At 41.3% G+C, this 15,145-nt stretch overlaps 1 protein-coding gene across 13 annotated transcripts in view; it reads right to left on the bottom strand.

Annotated features, from left to right (window-relative positions):
* Positions 1–14,596, bottom strand: part of NEO1 (neogenin 1) — a 564,730-nt gene extending 550,134 nt beyond the window's left edge. For 12 of the 13 annotated variants that reach the window (XM_065558583.1, XM_065558591.1, XM_065558584.1 and 9 more), the window contains exon 1: positions 14,248–14,596. In XM_065558583.1, coding sequence (XP_065414655.1) covers positions 14,248–14,356 — 109 coding nt within the window. In that variant the 5' untranslated portion in view covers positions 14,357–14,596. The remainder of the gene's footprint in view (positions 1–14,247) is intronic. The other variant, XM_065558596.1, reaches the window with a different exon arrangement.
* Positions 14,597–15,145: the final 549 nt, after the last annotated feature.

Here is a 15,145-nt window from a genome sequence, read left to right as displayed (position 1 = left end):
GAAAACTATAATTTTAAAAGTCATGCATATTTTTAATTAAAAAAAGCAAAAAGTAAACTAGTGCGACTAAATAACATGGTTCAAGAGGTTATTCAAGCCAAGCAGATATCCTTCCGGAAATGGAAATCCAACCCCAGTGAAACCAATAAAAAGAACCATAAATTATAGCAGCATTATATAAAAAGGAAATTGGGAGGGCTAAGAAGGAATCTGAAGAGCAAATCAAAAGGTATAAAGAACAAAAACTCTTGAAATGTATCAGAAGCAGGAAGAGAAAAGAAATTAAGATAGATAAGAAAATTGCTGAGAAGCTAAGTGATTTCTTTATATCAGTCTTCACCACAGAGGATGGGAGGGGGATACCTACTCAGACTTAGTCTTTTCTGGTAATAAGCAGGTGCCACTGGAAATTGCCGTATCAAAAGAAGGGCTGCAGAAACAAACTGATATATTAAAAATAAATAAGTCATCTGATCCAGAGAGGATACACCCAAGAGTTCCAATTGAATTTAAGAATGAAATGGCTGGGCTGCTCTCAAAAAAATATGCAATAAGCTATTATACCAGAGGACTGGGAGAACAGCAAATGTTGTACCTATACTAAAAAAGGCATCGGGGAAGGTACAGGGAGTTACAAATCAACAAAACATACTTCTGTACTGGGTCAACTGGATGACATAATAATTAAAAATATTGTAGAACATCAATGATAGTGTCTAACTCCACTACTACAAAGTTAACTCATAACTCTAGTTTTTTTCAATGGGTCAGTAAAGTAGTGGTTAACGGAGAACCAACTGACAATTTATCTGGACTTACAAGAAGCCTTTGACAAAATTCCTGAACAAGAGGCTACTAAAGAAACTAAGTAGTCATGGTGAACAGGCAAAGTACTGTCCTGGATCAGAAACTGAGAGAAAACAGTAGGAATAAGTAGTCAATTTTTATCTTGCCACAAAGTTAAGTGTCGTGCCACAAGGTTCCAAACTGGGCCAAGCGCCATTTATTTATTAATTAATTCAAAAGGGGGATGAGCATTGAGGTGGCAATATCATGTGTCTGATGAAGTGGGTATTCACCCACGAAAGCTTATGCTCCAATACATCTGTTAGTCTATAAGGTGCCACAGGACTCTTTGTTGATTTTTACAGATCCAGACTAACATGGCTACCCCTCTGATACTTGACAAAATTATTTAGGTTATCAAAGACTGGAGGACATTGAGGGACAGAAGGACCTAACCAACCTACCTGAATGGGCAACATAGGCAATATGATAGATGAAAATTCACTGTTGATACATGCAAAGTAATGCACACTGAAGGGGTGGGGGGAGAGAACCACACTACCCATATCTTACTGGGTTCTAAATTATCTTACTAACTCAGGAGAAAGACCTGAGTGTCACTATGGATAGCTCAACGAAGACCTCTTCTCAATGTGCAGTTGTGGTCAAAAAAGTAAACATTAGGAGGCATAAAGAAATTGGATGGAGCGCACAGGAACTATTACAAAGCCATCATAAAATCAATGATATATCCTTATTCCCACTACTATGTTCAGTTCTGGTCAACACTGAAAATGTAGCTTAAAAAGACAGACAATGAAAATGATTGGGGCATAAAATATTGTATGAATTGAGATTAAAAAGATTAGGACTGGTCACCTAGAGAGAAGATGAATGTGAGAGAGAGAGAGAGAGAGAGAGAGAGAGAACATGATAGACGTATACAAAAATAGTGCCTGATCTCCCTTTTGTATACTTTTATTCATCCAGGGATTTGGAGCTGTGCTCCGGCTCCACTCCAGCTCCAGGCATAAACCTGCAGCTCCACTGCTCTGGAGCTGCTCCGCGCTCCAGCCTCTGCTCCAAAGCCCTGTTCATCTACTCATAATGCAAAAACATGATTTTCAGTTCAGTGCAGACAAGCCCTACAAAAGAAGAAAAGTCAGATAGGAAAGAGAGAAGAAACCTTAGCATCTGTAACCAAGTAATCAGAAAAAACAAGGTTTTTCTACCTCTTCCATCACACACTTCTGCATTATCAACTAACGGCAGTTGAAAATCCGATTACAGGAGGCGTCTGAAAACCACTTTTTTGATGGTTCAGAATCTGAGGGATCTAAAAGCTTTGACACAGTAGCCATAGGTTTAGAAATTCTAAAAGACATATCCTTGTGCCACTTCTGACATAGTGAATAAATATATTTTGTAACCATTTTGGTCACAAAGGAGAAGTATGGATTCTGAAATTCACTGTAGAAATTAAAAAAGAATCAGAGAATAGGAGAGAGGCTGGAATACAGAGTCCTCAGCATTAAAACTTTGGACAGAATTCCTGGTGCTGTTGCATGTAACTCTGGTAACACTGGTCTACAATTTTTGAGAAGTCGTCTGCTTCAGAGATAAAATGTGCTATTTATTATGTATTTTGATGTGCTGAATTCAAATATGACAATTAAAACGACTGATTGGCTACTGTTTCTAAGATAAAGTTTTTACATTTTATGTCTATGTATATTGTGTAGATAGTAGAGTTTTAATCATAAATTGTAAACTTAAGTCTTTTCATGTGTTTATGGTTGCTTTACATGATAATATTTCACCTGTCCTGTTTATGTAACACTTTAAAAATCAGCAAAAGGGTTATATAAATAAAATGTATTATGAAACAAAAGGCAAAAAACTATTATGTACATAGTTTAGTCCTATTCAGTGTCTACTCGGCGCTTCTTGGCTTGTCTCTTGTATTCATTAAATGGAGCATCTCTTGTCACTGTCCAGCAATAGTCTGCAAGCATTGATGGGCTCCATTTGCCCTGATAGCGTTTCTCCATTGTTGCAATGTCCTGGTGAAATTGCTCGCCGTGCTAGTCGCTCACTGCTCCGCAGTTCGGTGGAAAAACATCTAGATGAGAGTGCAAAAAATGTATCTTTAGTGACATGTTACAACCAAGGCTTTTGTATGCCTTGAGGAGGTTTTCCACCAACAACCTGTAGTTGTCTGCCTTGTTGTTTCCGAGAAAATTTATTGCCACTAACTGGAAGGCTTTCCATGCCGTCTTTTCCTTGCCACGCAGTGCATGGTCAAAGGCACCCTCTCGAAGAAGTTCACGAATCTGAGGACCAACAAAGACACCTTCCTTTATCTTAGCTTCACTTAACCTTGGAAATTTTCCACGGAGGTACTTGAAAGCTGCTTATGTTTTGTCAATGGCCTTGACAAAGTTCTTCATCAGACCCAGCTTGATGTGTAAGGGTGGTAACAAAATCTTCCTTGATTCAACAAGTGGTGGATGCTGAACACTTTTCCTCCCAGGCTCCAATGACTGTCAGAGTGGCCAATCTTTCTTGATGTAGTGGGAATCTTTTGCACGACTATCCCATTCGCAGAGAAAACAGCAGTACTTTGTGTATCCAGTCTGCAGACCAAGCAAGAGAGCAACAACCTTCAAATCGCCACAAAGCTGCCACTGATGTTGGTCATAGTTTATGCACCTCAAAAGTTGTTTCATGTTGTCATAGGTTTCCTTCATATGGACTGCATGACCAATTGGAATTGACAGCAAAACATTGCCATTATCAAGTAAAACAGCTTTAAGACTAGTCTTCGATGAATCAATGAACAGTCTCCATTCTTCTGGATCGTGAACGATGTTGAGGGCTGCCATCACACCATCAATGTTGTTGCAGGCTACAAGATCACCTTCCATGAAGAAGAATAGGACAAGATCCTTTTGACGGTCACGGAACATGGAAACCCTAACATCACTTGCCAGGAGATTCCACTGCTGTAGTCTGAAGCCCAACAGCTCTGCCTTACTCTTGGGTAGTTCCAAATCCCTGACAAGGTCATTCAGTTCACCTTGTGTTATGAGCTGTGGTTCAGAGGAGGAGGATGGGAGAAAATGTGGGTCCTGTGACATTGATGGTTCAGGACCAGAAGTTTCATCCTCTTGCTCTTCCTCGTCTGAATCAAGTGAGAATGATTCTGGTGCATCAGGAACTGACAGTCCTTCTCCATGGGGTACAGGGCGTATAGCTGAAGGAATGTTTGGATAATGCACAGTCCGCTTTTTCTTCTTTGACACACCTTTCCCAACTGGAGGCACCATGCAGAAGTAACAATTGCTGGTATGATCGGTTGGCTCTCTCCAAATCATTGGCACTGCAAAAGGCATAGATTTCCTTTTCCTCTTCAACCACTGGCGAAGATTTGTTGCACAAGTGTTGCAGCATATGTGTGGGGCCCACCTCTTGTCCTGATCTCCAATTTTGCAGCCAAAATAAAGATGATAGGCTTTCTTAACCATAGTGGTTGTACTGCGCTTTTGTGATGCAAAAGTCACTTCACCACAAACATAGCAGAAGTTATCTGCACTGTTCACACAAGTACGAGGCATCTCTGCTCACTTTGGCTAAACAGAAATGTGTCCCTTTGCAAAATCAAACACTGACAAATAAGAGAGCACGACACTGTATGATTTCTAGAGCTGATATAGGGCAATTTGTTCAGCAGCGTGATGTAAGCTTCGTTATGATTGCATCATCCATGACTTCTAGGAATAACATGATGCACTTCATATCATGTATGACGCAATACCAGCTTCAGTTTGCATCATTCATTGTTTTGCCTAAAAAGCAAGTACTGTCCAAACCCAGTCAGATTTATTCATAGATCCAGTCAAAGATGTATTTTAGTCATTTCTGGTTTAAATTGAGATCCCTTTCCTTTAGAACTCACTTATCCTCCGTCATTCCCAAGTCAAGGGTCGTGTATACTGACCCAATAGCATATCTTGAAAACTAGAGCCAATCAACAATTTTAGGCATCATTTTCGTTCTCAGTGACCCAGAATTAATAAAGTTTGACTACATTTATTTCAGAAGCATTTTGGCTGTAGAGCAGTGTAACTGGACTAGCCGACGTGTTCCAGACTGATGTACCAAAACTGCTGGAGTATATCAATTTAGTGGCTGGATATTTTAAGAACACTCGAAGAGTTTAAAAAAAAAATCTACATTTATCTTTAAGAGCTAAAATGGGAAAACATAAGTTACAGCAGAAAGACTAATAAGATTGGTCATGAACAGTAAATTGATTGTAAGTATTGGTGAAAAATTGGTGCACATTCATAAACTGAACTTACAAAAGAAATGTACTGTGTCTTAAATGGATGTGCACATGAGAGAGAAACACACCAAAAAAGCACAAAATATTTATATAACAGCTTGTAGATCACATTTCAATTATCTTTCTAGGACAAACAAAGAAAAGATTTGCAGGAAGAGAATCAATGAACTAGTCAGCGGCATAGTCAAACTGTGGAAACAATCTTAAGCCAAGGAGCAAGCCTAGAAGTTGGCCTTAAAGGTTTAATAAATCCAACAAGAATGACCACTCATTTATTTTTGCATTCAGATTCTTCCCCCCCCCCACTTTATAAAGAAATGGAGGAAATTTGTGATGTCAGTGACAGCTTCTATGATTCCCCCCCCCCCCCCACAGAAAATAAAAAACAGATGAATTAACTTTCCAGATATTACAACGTATCACATTTCATTGAGCAGAATGGATTTACTATACTGTGACAAATGATAATCTTTAGGCTCTCACACTGACACCATGCCTATTTGGTGATACCTTTTGCACATATTTTCCCTGCCCTTGAAGTAACTATTGTGCAGAGCAACTGATCTGACAAGTGAATTTTATCAGGTATTAATAAGCATCTCAAAAAAAAAAAAAAAAAAAAAAAAAAAAAAAAACCTCAGCAATAAGTATGCAACTTCTATTAGCAATAACTATAAAAATGTAACATGTTCACTTCTAAAGTCCGTATTATAAGTTATCTCCACTGTAACCACGGCACCCAGGATTCACCCCCAATTTGAGGCATTGTTATCTTCCTAAAAAGTCTTGTCTCATACGGTTCTCCAAATAGTGTGGATTTCTAATGAGTCTGATTTCGTCCTGCCAGAACATTCCAACACCGCAATGGTCTTAAACAATGCTAAGAATACTCACCAACCAAACAACTTATAAAATTTATAAAAAATAAAATAGCATTGGAGAATATTATATGAAAAAGGAATTTGTTTACTCGTGGGAGAAGCATACACAGAATTATGTCCCCCGCAGATTTCTTTGCTTCCCCACAGAAAAATGACTTTCTGACGGGGAAGCAAAGGGAAGCCACAAGAGCGGTCATGCAACCCTCCCCAGCAGTATGTTTCAGGAGCCCAGGGCACCCAGCAGAGAGGTAAATCACTGCAGGGCAAGAGGTGGGACTGGGGAAAGACTAGGCTGATGGCTCCTACCCTGCATGCTGGGCTCAGATGCTAGTCCCGGCTGGACTAGGGAGGACTGGACTTCCTCTTCCCCTGCACAGCATCCAGGGCCAGGTCAGACCCACCCACAGATTTCTCCCCCCAGCTGCAGAAAGCACTGAAAACTCCCCCTCCCCTCCTCTTTCCTGCACCCATTGCTGCTCAGCTGCAGGGGGAGGGAACCCTGTACAGGGAGCTGCTCCCCCATCAGCTCAACCCCCCATGCATCTAGACTTCCACATACACAGACCCTCCCGCTGAGCCTCACCCCCCCACACACACACACAGAACCCCCCAATGAGTCCCTCTCCCCCTGCACCTGGACCACCTCAAGCCACCCACACCCAGATGCCCACTCCACTGAACCCCAACCAGCTGCACCTGGATCCCCACCCCACTGAGCCCCACTGCCCCAGCATCTACACCCCCCACTGAGCCCTGCATACCTAGACTCCCTTGCCGAGCTCTATCCCCCACACACACAGATTCCCCCCCCCCCCCCCCCGCTGAGCCCTAACCACCTTCACCTGGACCCCCCCTGCAGAGTCCCATTATCATTGCAACCAGAAATCCACAACAAGCCCCAATGCATCCAGATCCCCCCTGCATCTGGGTCCCCACTGAGCTGCCCACACCCAGACTGCCCCACACAAAACCCTCTCAACCCACACCTGGATCCCTCCCCCCCAGCCCCTCCACACTTGGATCCTGCCTTATTGAGCCTACCTGCCCACATGGAGGGGCAGGCCCGGTCCTTGAGCTGTGGCAGGGTTGGCTGCGGTGGGGGGAGGGGGGGAAGCTGCACAGTGATCTCCCACCTCTGTGCAGCCAGTGGCCTGTGCTCCCCAATGCCATGCTGGAGCCTCCACATTTATTTGACATAAATTTTGCAGAATTTCAACTTTTTTCGCGCAGAATACCCTCAGGAATAATTTGATACGAGTCCAAGTGTCACTCAGCTTCACAGCTTGCAATCATTCAGTAAAGCACTTTTATATCACAAAAGAAATTCTCAGCAGCATGTAAATGTGTATTAGAAACAATAGTGATTTAATTTTCCAATTGGATTTTTATGAGGAAATCATTAAAAACAATTTACATTAAAAAACAGACACTTAGTATATTCACAGTATTCTATGTATAATCCATGGATTTTATAGTAGCTGGAATTACCAAATACAGTACTCCAGGGGCTTAAGTACCTTCATGCAAGAATTCAGTATAAATTGCTAATGTTTGGAGACAGGGAATGTAATGTTAATTTCTACCCATGGAATTTCTAACGGACATTTGGGTATCTGTTCTTCAGCAGGGCGCTTTGAATTTAAGAGTATCATGGCATTGCAGTAACACACTTTCTTAAAGGGCACTTATAATACTCTGGTAAAATGTTCAAAGAGCACTAACTGCTTCTATCATTCTTTTAAGGCCATTTCATCATTACACTCTCTGATGCATGAGAATGGTAAAAACACAACAATAACCTTTAACTATCAAAATACTGTATTCACTTTATATTATTCATAGTAGATGTATATGGTTAAATGTGTATGAGTAACAGAAAAACAAGCATGCATAAACAAAACTGCATTGAATTCTACAGAAAACTACAGTACGCAAAATGGGTTACCCTGAGCCTATTTTGTGTTAGCCAGACCCTGGAGAAACATCAGAAACCTCCTTCCCCCCTCTCAAATCCTGAAGAGTCATCATCAACAATGCAGGTCTGTTTATTCCTTCATCCCATTTAATCGATAGTTTTTCTATTTTAATCTCTAAACTTATTTTATCAATTGAATGTAAAGTTTTTGTATCCATCAGTTAATCATATTGTTCACTTTGCAAAATTAAGGGTTAAAAGGTATTCTCTTAATAGTATATATTTAGCATTTGAAATACTGAACATTTTAAAAATGAAAGCACCTAATAAATTAGTTATTTATTAGATATTGCTACATCTAAATCTCATTTTTCCAACTAATATTTAGTTCCTCAAATAATACCAGTGGGGGTTGGGGAGGGGAGGTGTTAAGAACTCTATAATGCAACAAAAAAAAAATGTGTGTATGTGTATAAACTACATGGAATTACTCAGGTTACCATCTTCATAGAATATCAGGGTTGGAAGGGACCTCAGGAGGTCATCTAGTCCAAGCCCCTGCTCAAAGCAGGACTAATCCCCAAACAGATTTTTGCCCCAGATCCCTAAACAACCCCCTCAAGGACTGAGCTCACAATCTTGGGTTTAGCAGGCCAATGCTCAAACCACTGAGCTATCCCCCCAGTAGGCAGTTTAGTGACTTAATTGGAGCACTAGCAATCAATAGACAACCAGTAGTATGGTTGGTTTCTCAAATTCTCTCATAGAATAAATATTACAGTGCTATGGATTTAAGAATTCTTTTGGCTCTTTTACCTGGTATTTTTAAGAGACACTAGGTGGGTGAGATGATATCATTTATCAATCTATTTCAGTATGATAAAAGATATGGACAGGCAGTATATTTCCCCATTCACAACCCAAATACACAGATAGGTTATTTTAAATTTAGTGAACACAGGCTACTACTTTTAAATTTAATCTCTAAAATTTGTATTGTAAGAACAACCAGTTTGATATTTAGTGACAGTATTTTCTATCACACTTTGGGCATGTCATAGCCTACTTTTAACATGTCACATTTAACTACTAGATTTATTACTATCATATTACCATGCACCACATTAAATGTCTGTTGTAGTTAAGAAATAGACATATAAACCAATCTGGGTATTACACCACTAATAAATAAGTTTTGGGATTTCTCCTATACATCACTACCAAAAGAAAAGCCTACTATTGCATTTTACTAGAGTACATCACTGATTTGTGCCTTTTCTCCATATATATCAGTCAGTCTCATTAGGGCTTGCTGGGGGGGGGGCAAGGTAACTATGAAAGAAAATATGCAAGACAATATTTGTTATCATTTACAAGTGAAGCCATTAAGGAGCTAGGTAACCAATATTTAGCAGAGTAAATGAATGTCTAGAGAAAATGGATAACAAATCAAAGGAACACTGGTACTTCAATGATGGGAGATTGTGAAAAGAAAGCAATGTTAGCTAAAAAAATAAAAAATTCTTTTAATTAGACACGTGAGAAATAGTGATCTTGATCCTGCAGCCAGTTGAGTTCTAATCTTGCAGCCATTGAAATCAAGAGAAGGTTGGCTATTAATTTCAGTGGAAGCAGAATCAAGCCTACTTTCATTTTATTAACCTCTCTCTCTAAGCCAGAACCCAGATTCCTCACCAAAAAAAACTAATATAAATATTAGATAATGGCAACAATTTCGTTACTCTTTCCCCTCTCACACATGCATTACAAAGTGTGGAAATGAAAACAAATCCTTATGCATTTTTAGGAAAAAAAATCATATCTGTGATGGCATATACTTCATGAAGTTGAAGATTTCTAAAAGGCTAAAATTACTGCAACACCTGTTTTCTGTCCCAAAGTGATCTATAGGCTGCAATTTTGAAATTATGTATTGTTACATAAATGAGAAATATATTTGCCAAAAGAATGTTAATATTGTTCTTTATGTAATTTTCTTGAAAACACCCATCTTGTTCCATTTCCATGCACCCTCATTGCTTTCTATTGCTGACTAAGAGGAAAGCATGCATTAAATATTTTTTGAAAATCTCATGCAGATAGAAAGCTCAATTTTGTGTGGCTATCTGAATATTATTTAAAAAAAAAAAAAAAAGAACAAGCCGCCTGAGCTGTGTTTAGATTTCTCTGAGGATGCTTGCATAATTTTATCTTCTCTTTCAAAGTAAATAAATTAATAGTTTCTCATTAAGATACATAATATATATGTGATGATATCCATAGAAGTCATATTTGTCATGCACCTTTGTCCTCCTCACCTACACTCAAGACATGAACTCAGCTCCACCAGAACTAACAATGCAAGCCTCTAAACAACTTTCAAAAACCCAACATTTATAAAACCTTCAAACAAAAATGTGGCATCTCTCCCCCACTTCCCCATATTACACTGCCCTGGCAATAATCACTCCTAGAATAGAACAGTGACAAAAGTCTGATCTCTTGCAAACCACCAGGATACTTTATAGCCAAGAATAACCAAGTGTGTACTATATTATTTATATAAAGAGAAAGGAGGAACACAACTAATCCAAGAAATCTAATTTAAAATGAAAATGACAATATTTTCCACACACTTCCTGTTTGTGACAAATGCATACTACACATGGGTATATGTATAAACTGATCAAATCTGTGTAAATTCATACATTAGTTTACTATAATAATTTCATCATCAGTCAACCACCATTTAATTGAAACAGGACCTACAACTAAAAAAAATAAATTTAAGAACGCTAAAATGTGAAGTAACAAGGTAATAATACCACAGCAAAAGTGAGACTGAAAGAAACAAATCACCCACTTACAACTTAGCTAAGTAGCAATGTACTGCCTTCCCCTCGAGATAACAAACTTTACCTAAAGCACTATCTAGGATTCTACATAATACCCTTGTAACTGAGCCCATTCACTTTGCTCTTTTAACAACTATGGCTGAAAAGTTAGAAAAACTTATAGTACAAAAGACTAAACCAAACCAACCAGCTGCTACAAACTATGCTGTATTCCTGTTGCATAAAGTCCAGATAAAGAATGACTTGCAATAGTCTCTCTATTCACAAAGAAAAAACATCAAGATGGCCTTTCACTGCACTCTATTTATGGGCACTTATGCAAATGCCAAAACAATACATCATGCATAGCTTAAGAGGAGTTATTTTCAATCAAGTCACTTACATGTCAAATTATATGCTGAATAGTCAATATACATGTATGACAAGTATTAGATATATTATGCAGGTGGTGTTGGAGGTCTGTGATATACAAGAGGTCTGACTAGATGATCTGGTGGTCCCTTCTGGCCTTAAACTCTATGACATCAGTAATTCCTTTAGTCTCCTGTGTTTATAATTATTTTGCAAGTTAAATATATACAAAAATTCTTAATGAAACAATAAAAGATTTGCACAAAATCACCCAAGCACACTCATGATCTTATAACTGAAAATAAACTTTGACCTCCCCACCCCTATCTGTTTAAGTTTTTTTCTTCCCTTGCCATTTCATGTCTAACCTCTTTGGGTCAGAGAACTAGATATATTTGACCTAAATCAAACAACATATTTGGGGAATTTAAAAATCATTCCATAAACAGTTAAGACAAGAGGAATTATATCATAAATGGTGACTTGGGACATTAAGCCTGGTAATACTCTTACCGACAGTAAAGAAAGGGTAAATTAATAATTTAACCATTTTTTTTGTTAGACTTTTACAATCAAAGGGCATGGGCTTCTTGTCCCTCTAGCCACTATGGCTCCTGTTAACATTAATGGGAATTACATAGTGCAACAATGCAAAGAATAAACTGGTCAATTTTAATAGTTATAGTATGTATGAGGAATGTATGACCCTACAGTAACCATATGGTTGAATTCACTCTTGGGGCTCTGCTGCTTTAAGTCACTCAAGCAGAGTTCTCTCTTTTTTTCTTTAAATGGCACCTGCAGCACCCAGCAAGTACATTATAGTTTATATACTAGAGCAGGGGTAGGCAACCTATGGCACGCGAGCTGATTTTCCAGTGGCACTCACACTGCCTGAGTCCGGGCCACCAGTCTGGGGGGCTCTGCATTTTAATTTAATTGTAAATGAAGCTTCTTAAACATTTTAAAAACCTTATTTACTTTACATACAACAATAGTTTAGTTACATATTATAGACTTCTAAAAATGTTTAAATGTATTACTGGCACACAAAACCTTAAATTAGAGTGAATAAATGAAGACTCAGCACACCACTTCTGAAAGGTTGCCGACCCCTGTACTAGAGGAACAAAATATTTGTTTTCCAAGTGCAGTTGTCTAATATCATTCCAAGACATGCAATAACTGCAAAAACAATCTGAAGTTTAAAATCTTATATGCCATCCAAGTCCAGTGCTAAGAGGTAAAAGTGGCATGAGCCATCTTTGTAGATCACCACTAATTGGTCATTTTCAGATTGGTGACAATTCTAGCCCTATTACTTCCCATCCAAAGACAAAAATATAGAAAAATCACCTAATTGGCTCCAGGCCACAGACTCAAGCCAACTTCCAGAGAATCTTCTTTTGGTTCCATCATATATAGCATGTTTTTAGTACTCTCTCTCTGTGGGTCCCTTCCCACTTCACTACATCTTTCTCTACAATATCCCATTTTTAACATTCTTTTCATAAGGGACAGGCCATACTTCAGAATTAGAACCTACAAAACTTGCATTTTGTAAAGACAAATACTCTCCTGTCATGTAAATATCAGTCACCATACATACATATTTTATAGCAGGACCCACACTGACAACCCCCATGCCAAGTTCCTGCCTAATGTGATTTGAAACAGCCATACTATACCATGTAATAACAAAAAGAACAGGAGTACTTGTGGCACCTTAGAGACTAACAAATTTATTAGAGCATAAGCTTTCGTGGACTACAGCCCACTTCTTCGGATGCATGTAATAACAGAGCCTATTCAGTCAATTCTATGAAGAAACTCCACTGCCTGATCAATAATTTCTTTTTCAAACAAAACCTCACCACTACCACTATCATTAAAATGTCAAAATGCAAAAGATACAATAGATTTCCAATCAAAAGTTGAAGGTATTTCTTGGCACTAGAAACCAGATTTTTTTCAGCATGAATTCAAATGCCAACAAAGGGACAAAAGTTTTTTTTTTCTTTTTTAGCAAAAGCTTTGCAAACTAAGCAGCTTACACTATTAAAGACTTGATAAGGATTCTATAACATATTTAACAGATTTAACATTCTTCGTAAGATTTAGAAAACACTAATTCATATATCACATTTCAACTGGATGTGATTTAATTTTTAAATCCCTGAAAATCAGAATTCATAATGGAAACACTAAGATCATGAACAGTAAAAATTCGACAAGTGTGACTATTATAAAAAATGAAATGCTGCAAAACCATTAATTTAAAGTCTTGTATGCCTGCCAATCCCAGTGTTAAACAGGCAAAAGAGGCACAAGCAATGTAGAAGACCATTAGTGGTCACTTTGAGGGGCGAAACAATCTAGCCCTATTTCTTCCCACCCAAAGACAAAAAGATGGGACTTTTTTCTATAATTTTTAAATAAAAAAAAATACTTATTGGCTCTCATTTACCCAACAGGATCACCCTCCGCAGGTCGTCATTTTTCGGCTGGTAAGCAGTCCCTGCTGAAATCAGCAAAGCAGGTCTGGTCTTGCAGCTCAGCTAGGGCCCGATTCTGCTCTCACTGATTTCAATAGTAGTTTGTCCATAGATTTCAATGAGAGCAGGAAACGGAGGTCCTTGGTGAAGCGTACTGGGAATGCTGAGGGAAACTGGACCCAGGTGCCTCCTGTGTCTCTCCCTGCACCGAGAAGTGGCAGGGATAACTCTACTGAAGGAGATGTGCAGTGGCCCTTACTTGTGCACGTAAGGTGCCCAAGGCTGTCCCGCTCTCACAAGTGGAACGGACCTTCCCAGAGCTGGGGAAAGGTGCCTGTAAATGCCCAGCCCGGACCAACAGCCCTGACCTCCCCAAAGCCGCGGGGCTACCATTCCCCGCCCTCAGCGAGCCGCCTGCCCGCCCGGCCGGCCGCAATCGGCCCCTTCCCTCCAGCGCGCGGGCGGAGCAGTCACCCCGGACAGCCCCCGCGCGCCGCGCCAGGCCACTACGGCAGCCCCCCCGCGACCGGGCGCAACCTCCGCGCGGCGCGGAGCCCCTCTGCCCGCCAGCTCCCCACCCTCGCGCGCTGCCACAGGGGCTCGCCCGGCTCGTTACCTGCGGGGCTCTGCGAGCTGCTCCTGGCGGCACCGGCCGGGTCCGGCTGCCCTAGGAGCAGGGCGATCCACAGGGAGCCGAGGAGCCGCCTGGCTCCCCGCGCCGCCATCGCTCCGCGCCCCGAGCCCGGCAGCCGGGCACCCAGCAGCAGCAGCAGCCCCTCCCCCGGGGCTTCTCCGACCGGACGGGGTCCGCTCGCCCTTAACCGGTCGCTGCCGCTACGGCGGCCTGAGGAGAAGGCTGCTCTGGTCTCGCTCCGCGGGGCTAGCGCCGTCCGTGCAGAAAGGCCGGGGAGGGGAGTCACTCCATCGCGGGCCGGTCCCAGCGCCAGGCTTCACGTCTCCCGCACAGAGCAAGAGGGGCATTCGCCGCGCTCCGCCCCCAACCACCGCCGCCCGTGCGCATGCGCAAAACGCACTTCTCTTCTCCAGTCTCTCTCCCAGCGGGAGGCGGCGCGCTCCTCCGACGGCCAACCGCCGGGGGCGCGCGCGGAGCACCACCTTCCCCCGCCCGCGCAAAGAATCCCATACTCCGCCTGGAGAGAGAGAAAACGCGGCGCGAAGGGGACGGCAGGGAAACCCGGAAAGGGACCATCGTGGGGATAGCACCGCCGAGCTCCTGCGGGAGCCGCTCCTAGCTGGGCACAGGGCCCCAGGCAGGGCTGTGAGGGGCCACCGGGCACTGCTGGTGCCGGAACAGCGCCTGCTCGTCCCCCACTGACCCCCTACACCCCCTCATCCTACACCCCTCCCCTCCCCCCTGCTCCTCTATACTCCCTCTGACCCCCTACACTCCCTCATCAGGATGGGCAACACCATGTTGCATGACGGACACTTAACAAAATTATCATACTTAGTGATGGATATTGGGGTGGGGGGTTATGTCATTCAGTCATTCA

The sequence above is a fragment of the Chrysemys picta genome, chromosome 10 (genome assembly GCF_011386835.1).
Source record: "Chrysemys picta bellii isolate R12L10 chromosome 10, ASM1138683v2, whole genome shotgun sequence".
NCBI lineage: Eukaryota > Metazoa > Chordata > Testudines > Emydidae > Chrysemys > Chrysemys picta.
Note: the sequence above shows the minus strand (reverse complement) of the source record. Positions and strands in the feature narration are given on the sequence as shown.